A 24,845-nucleotide genomic window follows, 5' to 3' on the forward strand; every position below is an offset into this window, starting at 1 on the left:
GCTAGTTGCTGGGGTCCTGCTCGATGGCCCATGATGTTATTCTGTGGCCTGTCCATACTAAAGCTTGAGGGCTTGAGGCCACCTTCTCCCAGCATGTGATCACTTTTCTGTTCCCCAAAGGAGAGTGGGATCCATAATCTCACCATCCCTACCTTTATGATAAAATTAATATTGGATGCAAGAAATGATCATGACTTTTTTCAATTTTGTCTCCATTTAGTCTCACAGAATGGTTTTGATTTATTGCTAATTGTGTTCATTGATGTAGCACTTCTTAGATACTTGTACAATATTATGCATTGATTATCAACACAGTTTTTGCCATGTAACATCCATAGAAAGTAATCCTTGTCTGTTATTCTACCCCCAGTGTATTAGGTTGAACCATATGAAATTGTAATTCCTGTAGTAACCGAAAAGGAACCTGCCCTCCTGTTACCATCACCATTGATGTAACGTGCAAGTCTGCTGCTAGCACCCACTTAAACTTTTTTCCCACAGCACCTGAAAGGCCTTGGCTGATACAGATTTCCCTTCCACCTCCACCTTGGCCTATTTGTCACCTTCTTCCTTGCAGTTGTGAGGTCAGTTGAAATTCTTTTGCTCTTATTGTATCACCACTGATGGTTTCCCTTGGACTTGTAATCCAAAGAAATACCTATCTGAAATTAGTAAGTTTATTTAAACTTACAGCAATTGCCAAACTAATCAACAGAAGAAGGGTAAGGTTGGCTAAGTTTTCTAAGTAATATTGCTTCCTTTTAAATAAACTACATAAAGCAATTGTAATAGTAGTGTATTCCACTAATGAGATAATTCAGACAAAGCCTGTACTTAATTTTTAATTATATGTCTATATATAATTATAATTTATGATATGACATCTGTAAATAAATAATATGAGCAAAATTGGAATAATTATGACTTAAGGGAAACAGAAAACTCTCAAGTATGCCTTAGAATCTCCTACTAATAACTTAAATGCTAAGTAAAAATCCTGTCAGTAAAGCAGAAACTTAAACAAATCCATAAACCGAAACCTTGATAATTGGGAGAGATTGTATGAAGTTAGAAATAGAAAATACACCTTTTGAAAAGCAGCCTGCAGTTCACCTTCCATGATACCAGATTGCCATTTCTTTACCTACATCCATCATTCCAAATTAGTGATATTTTGGTGTATGATCAATGTTAACAAAATATTGCAGAATGTTGTCACTGGAGGCCACTGAAGTGTGTGACCTTTTAGTGTAAGTTTCTGTATCAGATTTTATAGAGGAAATTTTTAAAAAGATTCTCTCCATACCTCTGTCCCCTGCATAGTGCCCCATGATAGTGGCATGGAAGGAAGTTTTTATCGCCTGTCTGAATCTCAGATGCTTCATCTGTAAGGTGGGGATAATCATAACCTATTTCATTGGGTTGATGGGATAATGTAAAGTCCATAAGTCAGTGACTCACACCGAGTAAGGGATGAGTAGGCATTCATTCTTTTCCCTTTCCCTTTATGGCCTTTTCTGAACATACTCCTTTGCTGTCCTTGACTGCTCTTTGAAGCTTAAAAACAAACCTTGGTCTGATTAATGGCTGAAGTTGAATTTAAGTCTTTGTCCAATAAGAGGGGGCTACAGAGCTTGTCTCATTCTTCCAACCAGCATTTTTGAAGACCTCCTATTTACAAGACACAGTACAAGGTACTATAGAGCAAAATTAAATTGTCTCTAAGGTGTAATTTCAAAAGTTCAATGTTCTGCCAAAGTGCTTGGGAATGTGCACTTTATCCAGTGATCTGGATTAAGGCATTGAAAACCGTAATTCTACAAAAAAAACCTCATGTTATGGGGGTAAGATTGCTAACAACAAAACACCCAGTAATATAAACGTTGGCCAATTAACCAACCACTCTAGAAGAACTTAAATCATGGAACAAATAGATTTTGATGGGAGAGTGTCTTTCTTTCAACAAACTTGAGGGTCTGCTGTGTGCCAGACAGTGCCCAGCCTCTGTACTTGGAGGCACATCCTGCACTCTTGCTAGGCTGGATGCCCTAGCAGAGAGCTCTGGGCATGGTTGGTGAAGGGGATAAAGAAGAAAGCATCTGTAAGGGAGTGAGGGGCTGGCCTGTAAAGATGAAGGATGCCTAAAAGACTTTTTTATATGGGGCAGCCTTGTGAGTGGGCACTTCACCCGTCTACCCTGGGAAATCTGGGAAAGTAATCAGGGAAGGGCTTTGTTCCTTCTGCAGCATGGAAAAGTACATCGTCCAGTCATTGCAGGCTCAGTGGAGGGAAACACACTCAAATCCATTGAGAGCGATGTTTGTCTGGACATTCCACTATCACTTAGTCCACTTAGTGTAACTATCAAAATACCAAAGTTACACCAAGTTTAATATTCCCTTCTCTGATCTGGAAGCTAAACTGACATTTGGAGTGTCCATTACTGCAGAGCCTGATATGGTAGCCACTAGTTACATGTGGGTGTTTACATTTAGATTAATTCAAGTGAAATAAAATTTTAAACATTGAAAAATTAAATCAAAAGTTCAGTTCCTTAGGCTCACTAGTTACATTTTAAGTGCTCCATAACCACATGTGGCTAGTGGCTACCATATCGGACAGCATCCATGCAGAGTATCCATCACTGGGAAAGTTCTCTTGGACAGCACATGTTTAGTGGGTGAACTATTGTATTTGTACACTCTGTTGTGCTATGGTATCTTACTAATTCTTCAAAACAACCCTGAAGGGTTTCACTACCATTTTGCAGATAAGGAAAGAATCTCAGAACAGTTAAGCAGTTAGCTTCTCACATAGTAGCCATTATAGAACCTGACAGATGGTCAGAGTCCGGGGCATGGACAGCTGACCTAGGAAGTGAGAGGCCCAGGAGTGTTTGATCACAAGGCCCAAAAGTTCCAACAAGGTTCTGTTCCAGTATTACTGCATTTTAAAACCAAACATTTGTAAACTCAGCTCTCCCTTCTCCTTACTCTAATTTAATAACATATCTAAATCCTAAAATTACTCTTAAAAAGCAAAAGTATATTTCAGTCTTAAAAAGACAAGATAAGTAAGTGGATGTCTAGGTCTAGACTGGAGGGTGACTGAAAATAGGCACAAGGTTTCTTTTGAGTTGGTAAAAATATTCTAATATTAGATTGTGGCGTAAATTGGTTTCTATATAAATTTATTTTAAAAATCATTATATTGTACATGTAAAATGTGTGAATTTTATGGTATGCAAATTATACTCAGAAAAGCTGTTAAGAAAAAAGAATAAGATATAAATCCTAAAACTCTAGGGCAGCCAAAATGTAATGTTGAAAAGCTGCCAAAAACGTTAATTAGTGAGTCAAAGATTAATTGCTGACATTTCCTGAATTTCCCTCATGATGATGATGGTCAAAGAAATGGTGTTCCATCTCAAGTCAAACACAGGGATACTCAGCTAGGTATGTATTATTATCCTCATTTCATGGGGGAGGAAACTGACACTTAGAAAGTTAAAATATGTTGCCTAAGGTCCACAGCCAGTAAGAACTGGCGGCCGTGTCACACCCAATGCCCTCTGACCCCACGGCCCCTGGCTGCTCTCCCACCTCCGTCATGCTCCCTCCCTGGGGATGAGATGCCTTCCCACTGCTTGCCCCATGCTTACTTTCCTTCTTCCAGGACAGCAAATTGATTTTCTGAAGTTTCTGTCAGCTTTTGTATTATATACTCAAAAAGAGTCATGAAAGGTATGAGGCTAGAATTTGTTTTCAATATTGAATAAAAGGAGGAGAAAAGATTCTGGGCCTTATGTTAATGGAAAATATGCATTTCTTTTGATGTTCACTAGGATGCATGGCATCTAAAATTGATATGTATGTATATCTATACACACACCCCTAAATACATACATGTATAATACATAAATGAAGAGACTTAAAGCAGTTGTTTCCATTTTTTCCCCCAATTTAACTGGGGCATTGAAGACTTCCAAGTTGTGCCTTGCAATGGTATCTGCTTAGGAACATTTGAGGGACTAGCCTCTGTGTGCCTCTTGCACATTGGCTAACAGCCCAGGTTTGGCTCGCCCAGTAAGTTGGATAGCTTGCTCTTTGCCCGTTTCATGAAATGGGATTCTGAAAAATGAAAAGCTTATGGGGCTGCATTTTCCAGCTTTGTCCAGAACTCGTAACCTTTCTATCTCCAGTTCTGTCCTCTTGCCACCTAGCATTATTTCCTTCTTGCAGATTCCCTCTTCCTGATCATAAATGTTTAAGTAGTTCTCTGAGCAGTCTCCCTCTGACCTCCCCCCCCCCCCCGTTTTACCAAGCTAACTGTAGGGCCCCTGCCCTTCCAAGCTCCTTCCTCTAGTCTGACCTAGACAGTTTCCTCTTCAGTGGCTCTCTTGTTTTTCTTTCTATGCCTTTCTAAATAATGTAGGTCCTTTTCTTTTTATTTTTCTTCCTTTCCCCTGGAATATATCTATACTCTTTTTGAACTAGTTGAAACAAAACAAAATGAAACAGAAGTAAAAAGAAGAAGCCAATTCTGTGCCAAGGCAGCAGAACATGTCCATGGGCCAAATTCAGGCTCTTGATGTTGGACCTCTGCTTTCCCTAGGACCCTGGGAGACAGCAGCAATGATTTCCGTGTTCAAAGAAATGTAGGTGTCATTGAAAAAAAAAACAAAAACAAAACCAGAGTAAATGTTGAAATGATATGACACTGTACTTATGAACATAGATATCAGAGTGCTTTATTTTTTCCCTCTACTAATATTCTTAGAAACGGGGAAGTAAACAGAAGCTTCTGCTTTTTACGTATTTGGCAATAGTAGAACTTGGGTAATTTTGAAATTCTTACAGTCTTGTTCACATTTCAAAATAAGGTTCATTTTCAGGAGTCCGTGAGTCATTTCTTGTGTGCTCAGAGATGACTGAATGCCAGGATTTGAAAAGTCGTTAAAGTAGTTTCAGGAAATTAGCCATCTCCTAGAGTCAATAGTAGATTGTGTACTTTAGCCGTTTGACTCACTGCTCCAGTGGGCAGCCTGCTTTCTTGTGGAGTGTAGATATTAGCCTTCACCAGCACATGTTTTCAAAACAAGGCAAGTGCCTTCTTCCTGACTTTCTGTATCATAATCACTTTATGGTCCAGACATCCTCACGCAGACATCCTAAAATGATCAACTGCAAATGCCACACTTCAGCAAAGCATCACCTAGAACTAACTTAAAACCATTTTCATATATACTTTAGAAACATTGTTTTCTCTCTCTCATCCTGGATTTTATGCAGGTGTACCTAAATTTGGACAAAAGATGTGTTCTAAGAGAACTCTAAAGGCTCTCAGGGTAGCGCTTTTTTAAGCAATAGTGGATCAATAAAATACTCATCCTGTATTTACCCAGTTTGTAGGTCCAGATTTTAACCCAGTAGATTTGCATTGAGGAATTTGATTATAATTTGGGCAACAAATGCATTTCTTCTTTAAAGGCACTTTAGAAAGTGCAACATTAAGTGAATAGATTTGGATATATTGCAGCTATCAAACTTACAGTGTGATCATTTGATAATAGAAAAGTGTATCACGTCAATGCCTTGCACACCTTAAATTTATGTTATGTGTCGGTTATATTTCAATAAAGCTGGGGAGAAAGTGTTTTCTTTGCAGCAAATACAGTAAGAAATTTGGATACATTTCAAGATGGGCTATTGTGTGTATCTATATTGTTAATGAATTGAGAACTGTTCGGAATCTGTTAACTTTTTTTTTTTAATGACTGTAGAAATGTCAGCACTGGGGAACAGGGATGAGGATGACTAGTTATCGTGTGCCAGGCCCTGGAGTGATACATAAGTGCAGCTCAGTGTAGGGCTTGGAACTGCTGGTTCTAAGGTTAAACTATTTGAGTTCAAACCCCAGCTTCCATACTGTTACAAGGATTTGGTGAGATAAGGTGTGCAAAGCATCTAGCCTCACGACAATACGATAGCAAGGGCTTAATCAACATTAGCTGTTTGTTACATCTTATTCCATTTGATCCTTTGATGTAGGCAATGTCCCGGTTTACAGATGTGGAGACCGAGTCGGACTGGTCTAAGTAACTTGCATAAAATTCTCATAACTAGGCTGTGTAAGTAGAATTTAGAGCCAGTGTTCTGTTGGGCACTCTGATAAAACCTCTGACCAAGAGCTATTGTTCTAGGCTACCAGGAAAATCTGTGCTGGGATTTTTTTGTGTGGTGGAAAAGACCACTTCAACTAAAATGACATCCTTTCCCAAGAAACAAAGCTGCCCTTACAGGCAGCAAATTCACAAATAATGTGTAAACAAACCCTAACATTTCTAAGTTTAGAAGAACTTTCAAAGGGCCGTTTCATCAGTTGGCCATTCTTAGAGTTCTTTTTTTGTAGTGGATAGCAAATTCTCAGCTATAGGGATAGGCTTATGCTTTTTAAAGTCTGTGCATGATTTATGAAACATGCCAAATGCACCAGTCCTATTAATACCTCTGCTGTGTAAATGTCATCATCTATGCAAATATCAACTTCTAACCCCAGCTTAAGGAAATCATAAGGATGATGTTCCTTTAGCAACCAGAAGGCAAACTTCCACATTTTTTGTTGTTTGGTTTTTTGTTTATTTGTTTATATTTAACTTTTTAACTACTATAGTTTTCATCTCTTCTTCTGGCACAAGAACCAAAGTGATACAGGGCACCTCACCCCTTAGCCACGTCAGTCAGGCTGCATTTCAGTGTTGTCCAAACAGCCCACGTGTGTTCCAGGCATGGGCTTCAGTTGAGGACTTCCTTGTTCATGGCTTGGTGGCCTTAGTGACCAAGTATGGCTAATATAGACAATGATCTAAGTTTTAAAAGTGAATGAGTTCAATGGTGTCCACATTGGAACTAGAAAAGCATTTTACTACTGTAGGATTTTGCTTTGCTATGGTAAAATCTCAGAAAATCGATCATCTGTAACCTATGATTGGTAGCATTTAGCTCTTGTAACAGTCTGTCTCTTTTTCCTTTGGATTTATGTATAAAAGAGAGAATGGAATGAATCTTAACTTATGGGTTTAACATAAAGATAGCACAAAACAAGAAGAATTGGGAATGAACATCATGTAATTTTCATTGCAGCTTACTTCCTAGCACTTAATCTAGTCAAAATATTTTCCTTCACAACATTGCTACCTTCGGAATTACTCAGATGCTTAACCGTATTCTGCTGTCTAAATTTACATCTGCAATAAGGCACAGAGTGTATGCATCAAATTCTATGAAAATGAAAAGAGGTCACTCCAGGGTGCTGTTATTCCATGTGACATTTAAGAAGCTCCACATCACCTCATTTCAACCACACTGGGTTTCCTTTCCAGGGTTCAGCGGATTCCTACACGAGCAGACCGTCTGACTCCGATGTCTCTTTGGAAGAGGACCGGGAAGCGATTCGGCAGGAGAGAGAGCAGCAAGCAGCTATCCAACTTGAGAGAGCAAAGGTGACATCCTTGCCCCTTTTTGGTTCCAAAGTGGCATGTTGTTCAGCAGGTATCAGCTACACTTCCCGTGCCTCAGATTTCTCTGGAACAGTCATTTTATGATCGTCTTGATAAGGCACCAGATTTTAAGGCTCTGATTCATTCATCCCTGAGACGGTTTCATAACTTTCCAAAGGGCCGTTTCTTGAGATGCTGACCCTTCACTCAAGTCTGTGGTTAGTCTGGTGGTGAATTACTAGTCATCTTCCATCATAGCCGTTATGGCCAATATTAAGTCAACCCCACCCAGGGTTGGCAGAGAGCCTTCTAAGATACCAGCTTGGCCCGGTCCTGACCCCTTGTTCCCATGACATCAGCCTTCATTACAGGCCACGTGGGCACTGCTATCCTGTAGTTCTCCCTGCTGCTCTCTCTAGTCTTCTCTTTTGGTTTTAATCTCCCACCTGAAGTTCAGCATCAAGCTGAGAACTTTGAACAACTGTTAGTATTTCAGCAAACACAAGCAATAAAAGACATCGCCAAAGTAGACCTTCGGATACTCCACATAGGAATTTCTGCACCCTCAGGTCCCAACAAGGAACAAATTACATTTTTGAATGTTAGAACCAAAAGAGTCAGTAGAGATATATTTTATGTCTTTCAATATTGTTTTCTCCTTTAGCACAGACCCCTTTTGTCAAATGAAATTTTATGCACCATAGCAAAATATAAAACAAGGGTCATGGCCAGCCTCTTCTCCTTGCCTTCCATGACAGACTCCTGAGGCATAGTGATCCACTCTTTCCTTTAGAGGAATAACTGTAGCTCAAATAAAGGGAATTCCTCCTCTTTTCAGTGTTTACAGTAAAATCTTTACGAGAGCAGCGAGAGGAGAAGGCCGCAGGCAATGAGGTATCTTCCTGAGCTCTGACACTTCCAGGGTCTGTGCTCGGTTGGTGGAAGGGGGCTTGGGGCAGTGCCTGTAAAGGGACATCAGTGACTCTAGCTCAGGACCTGCCTCACTGCTGTTTCCCAGCCCTGTTCCCAGCATGAGCTAATGAGCCAGTAACATAGCAGCCCAGGACTGTGGGAAGCTGGTGTTCTCATTTGTGGCTTGTTTTTGTTTTAGTTTTTTTTTCCAGAGTCTGCTTTGTGGCTGCGGTGGTCCCGCAGATGTCAGCAGCAGCATGGGCAGCCCAGGCTAGTGGTTTGCTTGGGCTCTGTGAGGCTGCACCAGCCCAGGAGCGTTTGCCTGGGGAGGAACTTGTCTAAAAAGAGTTTCAGAATCAGCTTTTGTTAGGTAGGGAGAAGATGATGTGTGGGCAGTTTTGCTCTTCCTGTTGATCTCTGACAGGCCTTTCTTTTCCTGAAAGGTATTCTATGAATTGGGGTTTCACAGGTTTCCAGGTCCAGCAAACATTTATTTATTTAAGACCAGCATTTATTTCCTGTGTCCCATGGGGGAGTGTCTGTTACAAGTTAAAATAACCAATAGAAGTTTTATGGCTAGAAGACAGAGCAGACTCCTTCCCCGCCACCTTTCCATCCCTCCCCGGTACGTTAGGGCAGGAGTCTTCATTTGGGGATGTTGGGAAGTGCCACAGGAGGGGGCGAAATGGTTGAGCTGAGAGGACTGAGTTGTTTTCAGTCACCTCTGCAGATTTCTCAGTGCCACCTGGGAATGTGAAACACATTTGAGATCTTCTTTGGAAAGCAATTTCCCTCACTGCCTGGTACTCTCAATTATCTTACTATACTTCCAGGAGGAAAAATCCTCCTCTGTCTTCCTCCTCCATCCTCATGGCATGATTCTGTCCCCAGTCCAAACCTGTAGCATTTGCTGTGAAGACGAACGTGAGCTACTGCGGCGCCTTAGACGAGGATGTACCTGTTCCGAGCACAGCCATCTCCTTTGATGCCAAGGACTTCCTACACATTAAAGAGGTAAATGCAGGACACTCTCCGTCCCTTGACCTTCCACAAGTCCAAAGTCAGCAATCAGCTCCAAGCCGAACTAAATGGAGAGGAGGACTGAGGAGCTGCCAGTGATTTGGTGGGCCTTCTAAATCCATTCATTCTCACCGAGATTTAGAAACCGAGATCATAGCTTGCATTATCACACACTAAAACATTGCAGCAGCAGCATCATAGGCTGGATTAAGGACAGACCTGTGGTCCTCTGGTCACCCTTTAATCACCGTGCCCGACTGCAGAGCCCTAGAGCTACAGAGCCGACTTAGAGAGACTTGGGTTTGGTGACATGGAGCCTCCCCATGTGGGACCGTTTACAAGGGATGCTGTAATTATAAATGTCTGTATTATAATCCTGTGGACCTTGACCTTGGAACCAACACTAGGGAGTATAATAATTAAGTGTCAAAGTTAAGAAGGAGACAGAGGAGTTTGGGAAACAGAAAGCTTGAGATTGAGCAGTTAAGGAGGGCTTGAGGCCTCATAACTTGAAAGGTGGAATAGTGACATCAGAAACTTACTGACTCAACCTAAATATAGAGATCCTACCTCATGTCAGACATTGTGCTGGACATGGAGGGATCAGTAATGAAGACTCACTGTTTCTGCTGCCAGAGAGCTCCAAGTCTGGTGGGAGAGACTGACAGGTACAGAGCTCTGCCTGGGATGACAAGTTCTACTATAGAAAAATTGAATGGGTGTTGTGGGAGCCCAAAGGAAGAGTGGGAGGGAACACCTGGCTGGGGAAGAGGAGGATCAGGGGGTCAGGAAGCTCTACAGAGGTGATGAAGCCTGAGGAAGTTCAGGCTGGTGTTGGGGGTACGGGTGACATCAGGTGGAAGGACCGGCCAGGAGCAAAGCAGCGGTAAAATAGGTCATGCATGGCGGTGGGCTGGGTCAGCTGGGCAGGGGCCAGATAAAAGAGCACCTCTTAGGCCATGGCAAGAAACCTGGACTTTATCACCTGGGCTAGAGAGGAATATTAAATAATGGACAGCTGTGATCAGCCTTGCAGTGTAGCCTGTTTACTCTGATGGTTGAGGGAGTGTCACTAAGTGAGATGGTGAGAGGCTAAGGAGACATGATAGGGCTGGACAGTGGCTGCAGAAGAGGAAGGAGAGAGGGAGCAGATAGAGAGAGAGTTAAGGGCCAAGTAGATGGGATTGGGAGATTTCGGATGGTCAGGGATATTGGAGAAAGTGAAAGAGAGAAAGGAAGGATGGAGACGAGTTTTTCCAGCCTGCTTGAAAGGGTAAAGGGTGGTGTCAGCTATCAAAATAAAGAAGGCAGAAGGCGTGGCATGGGGGTGAAGTGGAGATGAATGTGCTTTTAGGTACAGTGTGTCTGGGGTGCTATTAAACTCCCATGAAGATACTTACTTAATAGGCCTTTACCCACATAATCTGGAGTTCAAAGGAGAGGAATTACAATTTTTCCTTCCTAAATTCTTTGGTTTGAAAAAAAAAGAGTGGGGTCTAGCCAGGAGAAGACAGTATAGAGTTGAGGGAGTGTTTTTAAAGTTTTATTCGATTTTTTTTTTCTTTTTAGAATGGGAAAGGTTTCAGCATGTTTTCCACACTGAGATATTGAACCCAGTAAACTATATTGGAAGGAAAAAGCATAACTGATAGAGTGAGGAGCTGAAATAGAGGGGAGGGGGATGGCATCTGGAAGTTTGGCACAAGAATTAGGCCTTGTCAGGAAGAAATTCTTCCTTTCCTTGAACTTCTCCGTTCTGCACAGAAATGGAGTTGTGGTATACACTGGAGGACGTTCCTACTTGATAGTCTCCATCGGCTCTGCCTGGAATGAGGCATTGGAAATTGAATCTTAGGAAAAGGCGAGTAAAAAGGTGGAGCAATAACATGAAATCTGAAAATGGAGAAGCCTAAGGAATGTGATCCACATAAACATACCAGTTAATGTCGCTGAGACACCTGCACTTTCCCTCCCCCACTGCCCTATCCAAAACAAGATGTACATGGTAAATAGAATAATTTTAAAAATCATTGTTTTGGAAACTCTGCATTCTGCAGGGGCATTAGTGACACCAAGACATATACATATGTTTAACACCTTACTGATTTGATAGCGAGTAGGTCAAACATCTGGATGTCTACAAACGTTTGATTGTCTTTGCATTGTGTCTGTGTGACCTAGGTGAGGCTGTACATTTATTCCTTTGTTTAGTGACTCATTCGAGATAAAGTTCTTGAGTATTTGGTGTGTGGTAGACCCTGGCATATGTTTCTGACAGGTATAAACAAAACTGTCAGACAGAGTCCCTTCCCTCATGGATTTATATTCCAGTGGGGAGACAGTTAATGAACAAATAAATAATTCCCAATTGTGAATGCTGAAAATTTTGAAATATAAGGATGAGGGGGTTATATATTTTAAAATATAGGGATAATCAGAGAAGGCCTAAGAATGTGGACTTTAAGCAGAGACCTGAAAGAGGAGGAAGAGCCAGCCCAAAAAAGAGTAAGGGAAAGCCTTTTAGGGATAGGAAACAGCATATGCAAGGCCTGAGATAGGAAAATAGCTTGGTACAATCAATTAACTAAAAGAGGCTATATGGCTGGAATGCATATATTCATAAGGGACAGGGTCCTAATAACAGGAACAGAGTTATAGAAGTATGCAGGGCACAGGCCAAGTAGTACCTTAAAGGTAATGGTGAGACTTGAGATTTTATTGCAAATGTAATGAGAAGCCATTGAAGACTTGAAAAGTAGAGGAGTGGGATGAATTTTCATTTTAGAGGCTATTCTGATTATTGTAGAGACAATGGAATCAGAAAGACCATTCAAACAATTCTAGGTGAGAGATGATGGAATTGAGCCAGCATCGTAGCAGTGAAATGGAAAGAAGTAGACAGATTTGAGGTATATTGTGAACATTCAATGAAGAGCACCCATCTGGGCCAGTATAAGGATTAAGATTGAGGGGGAAATGAAGGGTGATCAAGGAAATCATGTTTGGGGAGGGAGGTTGTGGAGTGGACATCTCAAAGCAGATATCAAGTAGGCGTTAGACCTAAGGATCTGGAGCTCAGAGCCAAGGACTGGATCCTTAGTTTATGCATGGCATTTAAAGCTATAATAATGAATAAAGTCACCTAAAGAGAAAATAAAGGGAGGACAGAAGGCAGCGCTGGATCAGCTCTGAAGGAATTCCATCCTGCAGAGGTAGGGAACCTGAGAAGACTCAGCAAATAGGGAAACTGAAAAGGAGAAGCCTGGGATACAGGAGGAAAACCAGAATGGAGCGGTGCATGGACACCGGGAGAGGAGTGTGTCCCAAAGGAGGGGGCAGCGGTGGTGGCAAATGTTGTGGCTTGTCACCGAACGTGTGGAGGGGTGGATGCTGGGTTGGCACCGTGGCGGCCAGCAGCTCAGAAGTCACTGGGGCCATTGTCCGGAACTGTGGAGACACAAGTCCAGGGAAGCAGGATGAGGAGAGAAGCAGCGTTAGGAAGTACAGTTAGCAAGCATAGACCACGCTCTCAAGGATGCTGACACTGACCAGGCAGTAGACTGAGGCGGATGTGAAGCCAAAGGAAGTTCTCTTTTAAGACAGGAGCTATTGGAGCACCTGTACATGCTGATATTAACAAGCCGAAAGAGAGACAGCAAGAGAGACTGATGGGAAAGGAGAGACAGGCCAAGGAGTAATATTTTTATGTAGGCTGAAAGTGTGTGATCCAGACTCCAGGTGGAGGGACAGACCTTTGATAGGAAAGGGAGCGCTTACTCATTGTAACAGGTAGGAAATAGGTGATTGCAGGCATAGACAGGTCAGAGACGTAGTGGGAGCTGGGGAAGCATTGACTGGCTTCTGCTTCTCAGCGGCATATGAAGTGAGGATATCCACATCTGCCTAGAGGACAAGGACCCTCAACCAGAAATATGTGCCATGGCATCTGAATGATTGGGTTTTTTTTCTCACCATTCCCATTAGAAAATGACCAAACTGTATTCTTTAGTGGCTAATAGCCATTGGGAAAAGCAGTATTTTAAAAGGTAAGAGAAGTTCCACGTATTCCATACACCTTCACTCACACCAACATTCTAACCTTGCTGTATTTTGTGGCTTTATTCCAGTCCATCAGTAGTCTCAGTTTTTCTTAGTGATTGCTCTTTGATCTATATGCTCCTTGATCAGTGACTTTTTCTCAGTCTGGCAGTTTGATGAATGGTATTGAGCTGTAATCCAATGAAGATTAGAGTCACATGTTTTCAGATCTTGAAATATCAGATAAGGAAACAAAGAAAAAGCACTGATCATTTAGAAAAATAAAAACAAGAAAGATTGGAACCACACTAAGGAGGCCGTGCCAGCAAGCTGAGTGCGCTGGGAACATCAACACAAACGAACACAATTCTTTAATCAAGTTGTAGCCTTTCCTCTCATCCATCACTTTGAAGGCCAACTATTACGCGCTGTTTTAAGTGCTTTCTCAGTAACGTAAAGCTTAAAATGCAGAGAAAAGTGGCAGCTCTGGCTATCATATACACCAGCTGACCAGTAAATTAAGCTCTTGAATGTACCCAGCAACTTTTCCCCAACCTGCTAAAGAACTTTCATTTAAGTTGGGTCAGATTCTCACTGTTCATTAGCTGTTTCCTAGAATGAAGTTGAATCATAGTGCGAAGTCGCATTAACCATTTCAGGCAGCCCTTTAAAGTGGCGTGGGTAACGAATTAGTGTTCCAGTGGGCTAACTTAATTTCAGGAAATAACTTAAGCCATAGGAAACTAAGACTCATAGTTTGTTTTGTCCCCACCACAATAAAATTTAAATTCCAGACCTATGTACCAAAAATTCTAAAAGGGTTCCCTTGCCTTTTGTTATATCCAAAATTTTCAGGCCCGTTATCCTGAAATGAAAGATGGCCATGGGAGAAACTAAGACCTAAATTGTTCGAGATTTTACATTAGCGCAGATATATTTATCACATTTCTTCAGTGCAGCCTCATACCAAATGCCATACATGCCTTGTGTGGGAGCTGTGTGCATGATAAAGGCCAAATCCCTGCTTTTGAGTGTGAGGCTGTTACTAAGAATTACTCAAGAGTTATGCAGAATTTCATGCTGCAGTGATTCGATGAAGCCATCCATTCCTCCATTGCAGTATGTCAATGTCACATACATATAAATTCTACTTTTCTTTGAGCTAAGCAAAGTACACTACATATAGTTGTTACATCTTGAAATGGATACTTTTTGGATCAAAGAGAGTTATTTTGCCCAATACTGATAAAGACAATAAAGGAAGTTTTGGGAATCATCTCTGAGGATATAAACAACAGGACTGATATATGCTTTCTAGAAATCACCTAGCTGAAGCCTTCCATTGAGGCAAGTGGCCTGAATTAAATATGCGTTCTGCCCTAGGATTCAGTAAATCTTTAATTATTAATACAGTTTTGCTGACCCATCAAATAGGACCATGTTCTCCCTCCATATTTGTTGAAGATTTTGCATGGATTTGTTTTTGAAGTTTACATTTCATGGAACTTTGCTTAAATGGAAATCCTGGTACTCCTATTGGACTTTAGGGCATTTACAGATTATTTCAAAATTTCCACATATATAATATGGTTAGCCTTTGAAGAGTAGGTATATTTTCCTTTGGGTAGTAAGGTTGAACTTAATTTGCAAATCTACATTTGAAAGATTGTAATTCTTCCCCAAAGAGAGTATCATGGAATTCTTACCTGAAAGTTTTTGACAATTAAGACAATTAAATATATTTCATCTCAGATTTGTCTGTCTTGTTTTCCAGAGTTCCAATTACATTCATGTATTTATCCTTATAAAATCTATTTCTTAAGAATTGGTTTCTTGACAAGGACTGAAAGAATCCTAAGGTTAGGACCTGAATTTACTTCAGGAATTGACAAGTTGTGGCCTACAGGCTGAATTTAGCCTGCTGTCCTTTTTGGAAAGAAAAGATTTATTGAAACCACACCCATGTTCATTTGTTTACATATCTATAGCTGCTTTAGCGCTATACTAGTGATTCGAGTAGTTGAAACAGAGACCACGTAGCCTGCAAAGCCTAAAATATTTACTCTCTGGGCCTTCAGGTAAAAACTCTGCAGACCCCTGCTTTAACCTAAGGACTCCCTAAATACATATAATATAGTATCATATAATATACATAGTGTTTATGTATTTTATATATATATATAATATAGTGTTTTGTTCTTCTAAGCCTCTGAAATTATTTAATCGAATGTGAAGGTAAGTGAATTACTATTGACAGCAGCTTTATTTCTGCATTCCAGAAATATAACAATGATTGGTGGATAGGAAGGCTGGTGAAAGAGGGCTGTGAGATTGGCTTCATCCCAAGTCCACTTAGATTGGAGAACATACGGATTCAGCAAGAACAAAAAAGAGGACGTTTTCACGGAGGGTAAGTCTCCTTCAATTCCATAAACATTTTTAGGGGGGAGAGTAGGAAAATTAAGTGATATTTTAAAATTTGCTTATTACTTTAAAAATGTTTGCATTCAAAGTAAAAGATACTTTTCTAACTATGAGGTGTTTCTGAAATTGACACAAAGGAGTTTCAGGTAGTTCACTCTCCCCTTTGCCTGCTGAAGCCTGACACCACATGAGTTCTACAGTGGACCGCTGTCTGTAGCCTCAGCAAACCCACCTTGGAACCTAAGCTTTCCTCTCATATAGGGCATCTGTTCTCAGTACAGTAAGAGGGAGCCTGACCGGACCAGGCTTCACGGCTCTTCTTGGTTCCCTTTCAGAGACTCTCCTTCAAGCGCGCGTGGAATGCAGTGCTACATGCGCTACCATCCTGCTACTAGACGCACCTTTTCTACACAGGGCTTTTTGTGGTATCTGCTATCTCTTGGTAATGTGGTGAAGATTCTGTCTAGCTTCAGATGAGTCAACCTCTAGTGAACTAATGAAGTAGACACGAAAATCTCAGCGTGCAGGTATTTAAAGATCCCAACAATACAAGCAAAGCCTGAGAGAAGAGAAAGCAGAATCATACTGAGCCGCATAGTTTGTGAGTCTACATTGAAGCACTGATTTGATATGTATTATCATTTTTGAAAGTCCTAAAAATAGAAGCAGTTCTTTCTCTTGACTCTTAACCTCCTTTTTCTGTTGGATCTTTTTTTGTTTCAAAATCTCTATTCTTTAAGGGTCCTTTTGCCTTGGTCATAATAGGAACCTCTTAAACAGTAATAGAAGGTCATAAGAGTAAAGTTAGCCCCCCCATTTAATTTTCAGTTTTTTTAGTGTATAACTTGCCTAAAATGTTGTTAATTATTAATTCCTCTTATTCCCTTTTCTTTTCAGTTTTTGTCTCTCTTGTTGCTCCTTAAAATGTTGGGAACATAGGTTCCTGCCTCAGGACCTTTTCACTTGCTGTTTCCTCTTACCAGAACACTTCCCTTCACATTTCCAACAGATCATTCCTTCATCTGCTACAGATCTTTGTTAGATATCACCTTTTCAGTGACCTCTTCTCTGCCACCAAATTTAAATAGTACCCACTTCCCTTCTCTTCCTTTGCTTCCTATCTCTCTCTGAACTCTGTTTTTTTCTGTTGCACTTATCACTGTCAGAAATACTATGTATTTACCTGCTCATCTGTTTGATAGTGATATCTCACACTAGAATCTGTCTCTATAAGGGAATGAATTTTGTCTTTTCTTCCCCTCTGCCCGACTGTTGTATTCTTAGCATCTAGAATTTGGATACTCCATAAAGATTTCTTGAATGAAATAATATATAAATCATTATTATTTCCAAAGTAGTTATTGTTATTTTTATTATTCCATAATATTGTTACATACTTTTGAACTAAAAACTTACTTTGTGGTAGGCACAAGAGTAAAACCAAGAGCTCATAGACATGATCTTATTTTATCTTTATACCAACCCGAGGTGTAGCTTCTCCTTCTACAGATAGGGAAACTAAGGCTCAAAGACATGATATGATGTGCCAAGTTTCCACAACTAGTAAGTGGCCAAGCCAGAGTGAGACATCAGGTTGTTCTGACTCTGGGAACCATACTCTTAAGCACTGAAAGTTGGAGACAGTGGAGAAGTAGGAAGGTGGGCTCCTGGGGGCCTCTGTGGGCACCCAGGAAGCTTCCAAAGCTACAAGAGGAGACCCACTGGAATAATCTTCCAAATGATGTTATTTGCGACCAAATCCTTACTGTCTGTTCTTAACTCTGGCCCCCACATAATCACTTCTAAGGAGAAATGCTTCTTCCAGGGCTTACTGCTTGTTTTGAGCTGTATTTGGCCTCCAGCTGGTGCACTGGCAACTGGTGTTAGTTAAGCAAGCGGTTCACAAGAACACTCCTATCAGTGATTCTTCTGCCTAATTTCTTCACTGAATAATGAAGATACTTTCACAAAGTATTTTGAGGTCCCAGTCACTAACCCACTTTCTCTACAAAATGAGGTCAAAGAAAACATTTAAACAGATTCTTGAAGTTCTTTTCTGTAGAAGGATTTGATGTGTTTTGAATTATTGAGTAGAATTAAAGCCAAAGAAAGCTGTATATTCTCAAGTTCCATTTTCAAGCAATCTGAGGAATGAGTCGTAAGTGCCCTTCCTATATCCTAGGAAATCCAGTGGAAATTCTTCTTCAAGTCTTGGAGAAATGGTATCAGGGACATTTCGAGCCACACCCACATCAGCAGGTGAGTGTTTTAGTTAAACTCTTTTTAGCGGAATGTACTCTTTTCTTAATATTTGAACATACATGCAAGTATTTTTACTAATTTGGAAACAATTTAAAGGCTTGATTTAAAGGTTCTTCTACTTAATATTTTGTTGCTCATTTGCTTTCTATAATAATTTGACTTCACTCTATAATAATTTGATTTCACTTAAAGGCATTTATGATACTAAAATTCAGATCATTGTAATCTAATTTTGAAAAATATTATTTACCCATCCCACCCCACCCAAGGCAGTAACTAACCATTGTGTGAAACAATGTGAAGCAAATTCCATATTCCACCCAAGAACATAACAGACTTCGAGATGGCAAGGGCCAATTAAAAAGAAAAAAAAACTATAGATTCTCAAGAAACTGCTCTGTCTCAGGGTCTCTGGGAAACCTTAGGTTGTGCTGGTACAGACTGGGCTGTGGCGATCAGGAGGATTGAAGCAGAGAATGAGATTGGACCCAGATAACCTCATTTCCATTTGGACAGCAGACAACTGAGCCCTGGAATTAATGGAAATGCAGGGACAATGGTGACCTAACCAGCAATTGAGCATTTGGAAATTACAGAGGTACTCAACTGGGAATTTTCCTTCTGCCTCATTCTCTGGCCTCCACAGGCTAACTTCTTCTGGCCAAGAATTGATGCTGCATTAGGGCATCCAGTACTACCAGTTCAGAATGACAAGTCAAGGTCTAGCCTGGCCTGCATAACTGCAGGAAACTGTGTTGGTGCTGAGCACCTGGGTCCTTGCTCATGTGAATCCGCCCTGATCTCGGAGCTCTGAACCAGTCTAGGTCTTTGGTCAACCCAAATGGACTGTGATCCTGCTTGGACTGCCTCAAAACCACTTTAGTCAGATAGTGAGTATATTTTGCCTCATCCCCATTTGTTGGACATTTATGTCACTGCAGCTTTTTGCTATTACAAATAAAAGAGAGCAGGAATACCTGGTTATAAACTGTTTTGAAATTAAGAGCAGCACAGTAGGAAAAAATGTTTCAATATCCTGGAAAAAGACTTGATAAAGGACTATAAATTTTCTCATAGTAACCAAAATTACAAATCCAAAAATAACTACTGATTGAGATGATGATCATCTTTACCCAAATTGTTATTCTCTGTTTCTTTTCATCAAATTTTATTTGTTCAAGCTGTTCTCAGCCACATCATTTGCTGGGTCTGGCAGGGGAACAAACCCTGGCCCCTGGTTGGCTCAGAACTTCCAGTGTTGTTATAAAGTCCACTCTCACCACCCAACATGAAATTAGGATGGAAGGTCATTAGTGCAGGGAGGAAATAGTCTGTTTTTCATTTGTCTTCATAATTGGCCCGTCCAGAATGAAATAATAGAGCAGTGCTCTACAGAGTGGGTAATAGTGAAATGAGAATTACAGGGACAAATTGGTACATTCTGCCATCTTTTAAAATCATGTACTATCATTTACAAAGATTACATATTTTGATATGGCTCTCATTGTTGTCTTTTAGCAAAACAGAAGCAAAAAGTGGTAAGTTGCATTTCCTTTTTAAATCCACTGTTAAGGTTTCTATCCATACATGCCTGCAATGCTCCATTTCAGTAACCCAAAAGGCTTTAAACTAAGGGATGAGTCTCCTCAGTGGGGACGTATGGTATCACTTCTCATCTGACCTGAGACATATGAAGTGTTCTGGTTGCTGACATGCTTATCCTCACCTTGTCACATGTGTCCATCATCTTTTTCAGACGGAGCACATCCCTCCTTATGATGTTGTACCATCCATGCGCCCAGTGGTGTTAGTGGGGCCATCACTGAAGGGTTATGAGGTACAAAAACCAGTCTGTTATGCTTCAGTTCTTGAGCAAGAACCTAGGAGACATCCATTTGGAGCTTGCTCCTCCAGGGTCTGCTTACTTTTAGGTACCGATGGAAGCCCACTCCCAGCTTGGGAAGGCGGGTGGTACCGGGCGGGCTGAGGGACCCTTCACTCTGTCTTCCCTCTCTGGCACACTTCTCATCTTTTATGTATTACATTGTTTAGCACTATCTCCCTCAAAACACTTTGAACAGGAAGTCTGGTTAAAGGTTTGCTCTACATTCAATTCAGAGAAAAGACTTTATCTGCTTCAACCATTGCCATCACCATTAGAAATACTAGAGTATGAATGGCCCAAGGAAGTACACAGGCTGTCTGCTGGCAAACCTGAATCCTCAGAGTACCAGCGAACCTCACCGTGCTGGGGGCTCAGTATGACGCCATATTCCACCACATACTCCCTGCTTACTTGTTTTAAAGGACATGTAGAAGGAAAGAAAGTCCACTAAAAATATGAGTGAACTTCTTCAGAGACGAGTTAAAAAATAGCATGTAAGAAGATTAAAGACTTAGATGTACTGCATTTCAGATGCTGCCATTTTGACTTTGTGCTAGCATATGTAAAAACAGGTGGGGTGGGACACTGACATCTGTGGGTGGGCAGCCTGGGCTTTGACCGTATCTGGCACATAGCAGGCATCCAGTGCACACTTGTTGACTAAATTAATGAATCTCTTTGAAGAAGAGTTAGGAATGCCCTCCCCCTTTCCTTCCTCCCTGCCCTGCCCCTTCCCTCCGCCACTGCCCTTTCCCTTGTTCTCCCTCTACCCCTCACCTCCCCCCCTCGGTGAGGAATGTCAGAGGAAAAGAGGAGAGTGGTCTGCAGAAAGCCAGCCGTGGGCATGCAGAATTTCCACCCGCATGCACAGAGCAGCGGGACGGCTGTCCTGAGGAGCTCCGGGGCTCCTCACAGGAGAGCATATTTTAGGCGGGCGGCCGCAGGCAGCTGCACCAGGGGACAAAGCCAGCCTGTTGCAGTCTCCTGGGGACACTGCTGTCCCCTAATAGGGAAGAGGGTTGGCTTTGGGTCTAGTGAACACTGATGATACATTCCTCAGCCCCCTGGGGGAGAATCACAAGGGGAAGTTTTAGTAACTGCAAATGGTTAAGCATGAAGAACACCCCTCCCCACCCACCCCAGATGGCTCGCTGTGACCTGCTGCCCTTCCCTTCACCTCTCTCACTTTTGACTTCTTTTCCCCTCGCTCTCTGTGTGTGTTTGCCTCATTCTTTTTTTCTCACCTCTGCAAAGGTAACAGACATGATGCAGAAAGCCCTCTTTGATTTCCTGAAGCACAGGTTTGATGGGAGGTGAGACATATAGATGTTTTTGTACTTTTATCTTCCTTTAACCAAACATGTATGATACATTGATTTGAAGATCTATGTTCCAGCAATTCTAGAAGTTCTCTAATTAAAAGTTAACAGAGTATTCATGGAAGAATACAATGAAAGAGCTCTGAAAGTAGGAAGTATAACATTGAATCCCCAAGAGAAAAAGGACCTTGAGAAGGAAAATAGTATATTTGTTTTACTTAAATGTATTTGTCTTTATGTTCTCCCTTGTCAGTGAATTCATACCAAGCTTTTTTTATTAAAAACATTAATGAAAATATAGACTATTTCTGAAAAATATGGTGGCTCACTGGTCAAGCTGAGAAATGTCATTTGGGAATTGTGTGTGTGTGCATGCACGTGTGCATATGTGGGTATCATATGAAGGTACAAAGTAATGAATTTCTTCAAAAGAAGAGTGCAAGGAATGTTTCTATCATAAGCCTCCCAAAGTGACTATTTTTGTAGGGAATAGCATTTCTTTGGTTGTTCAGTTATGGATTATTTTACTAGAAATTACCTTGTTTTATTGGTCTATTCTGTGTGTATCCTACTATAACCCATTATCAATATGGCTCAGTCTTTAGCCATCAAATAATTTTATAATTTAAGTTTTGTGAAAAATGTCTATAAAGAGTTTCTGTGTTTTGCAGAGAAATGATAAAAAGCCCATATTGACTCAATACTAACTACTAAGCACTTTGACAATGCAGAATGCACTTCATTTAAAAATAACTGTGTGCAACTAAATGCCTGAAGACTTACTAGAAATGAAGAAAACTTAAATAGCGTGTACAGAGAATTATGGGTAAATGCATCCAACTTACCAAATACTTTTAAGTATCTTCAAATAGATTTTAGTACACATGGTATTTTAAGGAAAAGGCAAATATGATAATGCTTTGAGTACAAATTACATACATTTCTCAAAAAAAAAGCCTTCTGGGTAATTGTTTTTAAACTATTTATTAGTTTCTGGGTCTCTATGCAAAGAAAATAAGCTGAGATTTTAGTTCCCATAATTAAAATTTTAGTTCAAGAAATCAGAATGCTTTTTGCCATTATGTGAATGGCTAAGTACATTAGTACAGGCTAGGCTGCTTTAAAAAATAGACCCCAGAAGTGTAATGACTCAAACCCAATGAAAGCTATTATTGCTCATTTAATGGTTGAGGCAGGTATTCCTTAGCTTGGGGGCTGGGGTGGGGTAGAGAACTGGACAGAAATTTGTTCCACCCAAGTTCACTTGGGGCCCTCAGGCCAAGGGTGGTCTCTCCAGTCAGCCTGTGGGGAAGGGGGCATGCCGGCCCGCAAGCGACACACATGGATCCTCACATTTCTTCAGTTAGAGCTTGGTCACTTGGCCATGCTTAACTGCAGAGCAGGCTGGCTGTTGAAAAAATAACAGTATCTGCCACATACATCTAGTGGACTGGGCCTAATAAGAAAGCCATGAGTTTATCCTACTGTCCTCTTTTTTAAAAGAAGATAGGCAGAGAATGAAGTAGTTTCAAAGAAAACAAGTAAAAAGCACTGAATAGAATATTGGAGTTGAAAGAACATGTAAAAATTGTTTTATTCTAATCTCTCTCCTTCAGCAACCACAAGCAGATGGATAACTTGTTTTTGTTTGGAAACTTCTGGCTTTTGGAATTCACTTCTTCAAAAAGCATTGTAAAAACAGCTGAGTTCTGTCTCTTTAACTTAGTAGTGGTCTTGGTCCTGCCGTCCGATGACCAGGGCCATACTATTACCCTCATGTAGCTCTCCACAGATTGGAGGCAGCTGGCCTGCGCGGCTCAGGCATCTGTGTTCTTGGTCACACATGCACACTTCCTTCAGCTATGCTTGAAGTCACATGATCTTAACCTATAGTGTTTTTACTCGAGAATATTTTAAGCAGTGACTCATCCTGTGACCTCTTAACAGCCCCTGATATGAACAAATCCCATCCCCCAATGCAGCCCAAGTTTGTGTCAGGTTGTTTTGGTCCCACATAATATCCTTATACACAATAATGTCGTTTAAGGTTTGAAAAGGAGGACCTATGGAAAAGAAGAAGGGAAATTATAAACCAGCAAAGAGAAAGTGAGTGACTAATTCCTGCTTTCAAGAGTAAAGAATCAGGTTCTTCCTCAGTCCTCAGGCTCAGAAAGAGGAAATGCGTTTAATTGTAACAACAGAGATTTGTTTTGAATCAGGTAGAGTTGTCTGCATTGCACACTTACACACACTATTGCAGATGGTTTTAGTAGAAATAGAAATAAAACATTGATGCAAGTGTTCCATGGGGTCTGATGACACAGCAGATGACACATCTGAAGATGTGAGGAGGAACCCAACACTACAAAATAGCTGGAGAAAGGCACACAGCCCTGGAGAGAGCTGATGTACAGCAGAGTTGGAGAAAGATATTAAAGGTAGGAGTAGGAGAATGTACTTGCTTTCAAATAAGAAAGGGCTAGTGCATTAGCAAAAGCCATAGTGAATTCACTGATCGAGTGTATGGAGACTTTGGTAAGGGAGAAGAAATTTTCTTGTAACGATACACCGACTCTGACATGTCTGCTGCTGTTTGGGGATATCCTTACATTTTGAACTATGACAATCTGCAGCGTTATGTTTTACCAATTAATAAAGGGAGAGAAAATAACAAACCATCCAAGAGAACAGTTACACAGAAGGCTCTAGCACAGCAGGACAGCATAAACAGTATGTTCTGATGGAAACCTACTCAGTGACTCACTGGCTGTGAATGCAGTAGGTTAGACAAAATAGAAGGAAGTCTTATTATTTCTCAAAAAGAGCAAAAAAGGGATCCATTGGCTAAGAGGCTTTCTCCTTCAATACTGTTATTCACATCTTGGTTAGAAAATAATTCAACCAACTGGATTAAAGGCCAACAGCCTAACTACTGCAGAATCATACACTTGCCTTTTTTTGATACCTATGAATTATTTGAGTCAGTTTAGAGCTAATTATTGTGCCGTTTTATTGCTAGAACTGTTATTGTAGGGCCTAACTATAATACATGTGAGAAAAATGAAAGCACAATACTAAATAGTTCCTGTGCATGTGGATATCCACACATAGTGACAATTCTTTGCACAGATCATAAACTCGCTAGCACCTCCCAAGCTGCTACAACGGCACCAGCCAGGTGCGGACACAGTGGACGTACAAGACACAGAGCCATTTGTCTTCATTTTACACCACGTACATTCCTTGGGGATTGTCCTCTGGGCTGAGGTTTGTTCAACTGGTTAAATATACCATTCAAGCAGTGAAAACAACTGCAATCTATTGACCTATGCTAATCATTTCAAAACCCAATAGTGTTGTTATTTTAGGCTTTTTGACAACTGGATCAGATCATGTCTATGGTAGTCATCCAATACTGTGTAACTGACATGATCATGGCCAAAAATTCTAAAGAAACACCATGTAATCTTTACAGATAGGATCTGAA

At 40.8% G+C, this 24,845-nt stretch overlaps 1 protein-coding gene across 7 annotated transcripts in view; it reads left to right on the forward strand.

Annotated features, from left to right (window-relative positions):
* The window catches only part of CACNB4 (calcium voltage-gated channel auxiliary subunit beta 4), a 241,911-nt gene that overhangs the window by 186,365 nt on the left and 30,701 nt on the right, over nt 1-24,845 (forward strand). For 6 of the 7 annotated variants that reach the window (XM_036928326.2, XM_036928327.2, XM_057505581.1 and 3 more), the window contains 7 exons: nt 7,382-7,501; nt 9,302-9,424; nt 15,748-15,878; nt 18,075-18,151; nt 19,673-19,692; nt 19,911-19,991; nt 21,294-21,352. In XM_036928326.2, the coding sequence (XP_036784221.1) occupies nt 7,382-7,501; nt 9,302-9,424; nt 15,748-15,878; nt 18,075-18,151; nt 19,673-19,692; nt 19,911-19,991; nt 21,294-21,352 (611 nt within the window). Of the gene's footprint in view, nt 1-7,381; nt 7,502-9,301; nt 9,425-15,747; nt 15,879-18,074; nt 18,152-19,672; nt 19,693-19,910; nt 19,992-21,293; nt 21,353-24,845 lie in introns of those variants that run through there. The other variant, XM_036928335.2, reaches the window with a different exon arrangement.

The sequence above is a fragment of the Manis pentadactyla genome, chromosome 8 (assembly GCF_030020395.1).
Source record: "Manis pentadactyla isolate mManPen7 chromosome 8, mManPen7.hap1, whole genome shotgun sequence".
Classification (NCBI taxonomy): Eukaryota; Metazoa; Chordata; class Mammalia; order Pholidota; family Manidae; genus Manis; species Manis pentadactyla.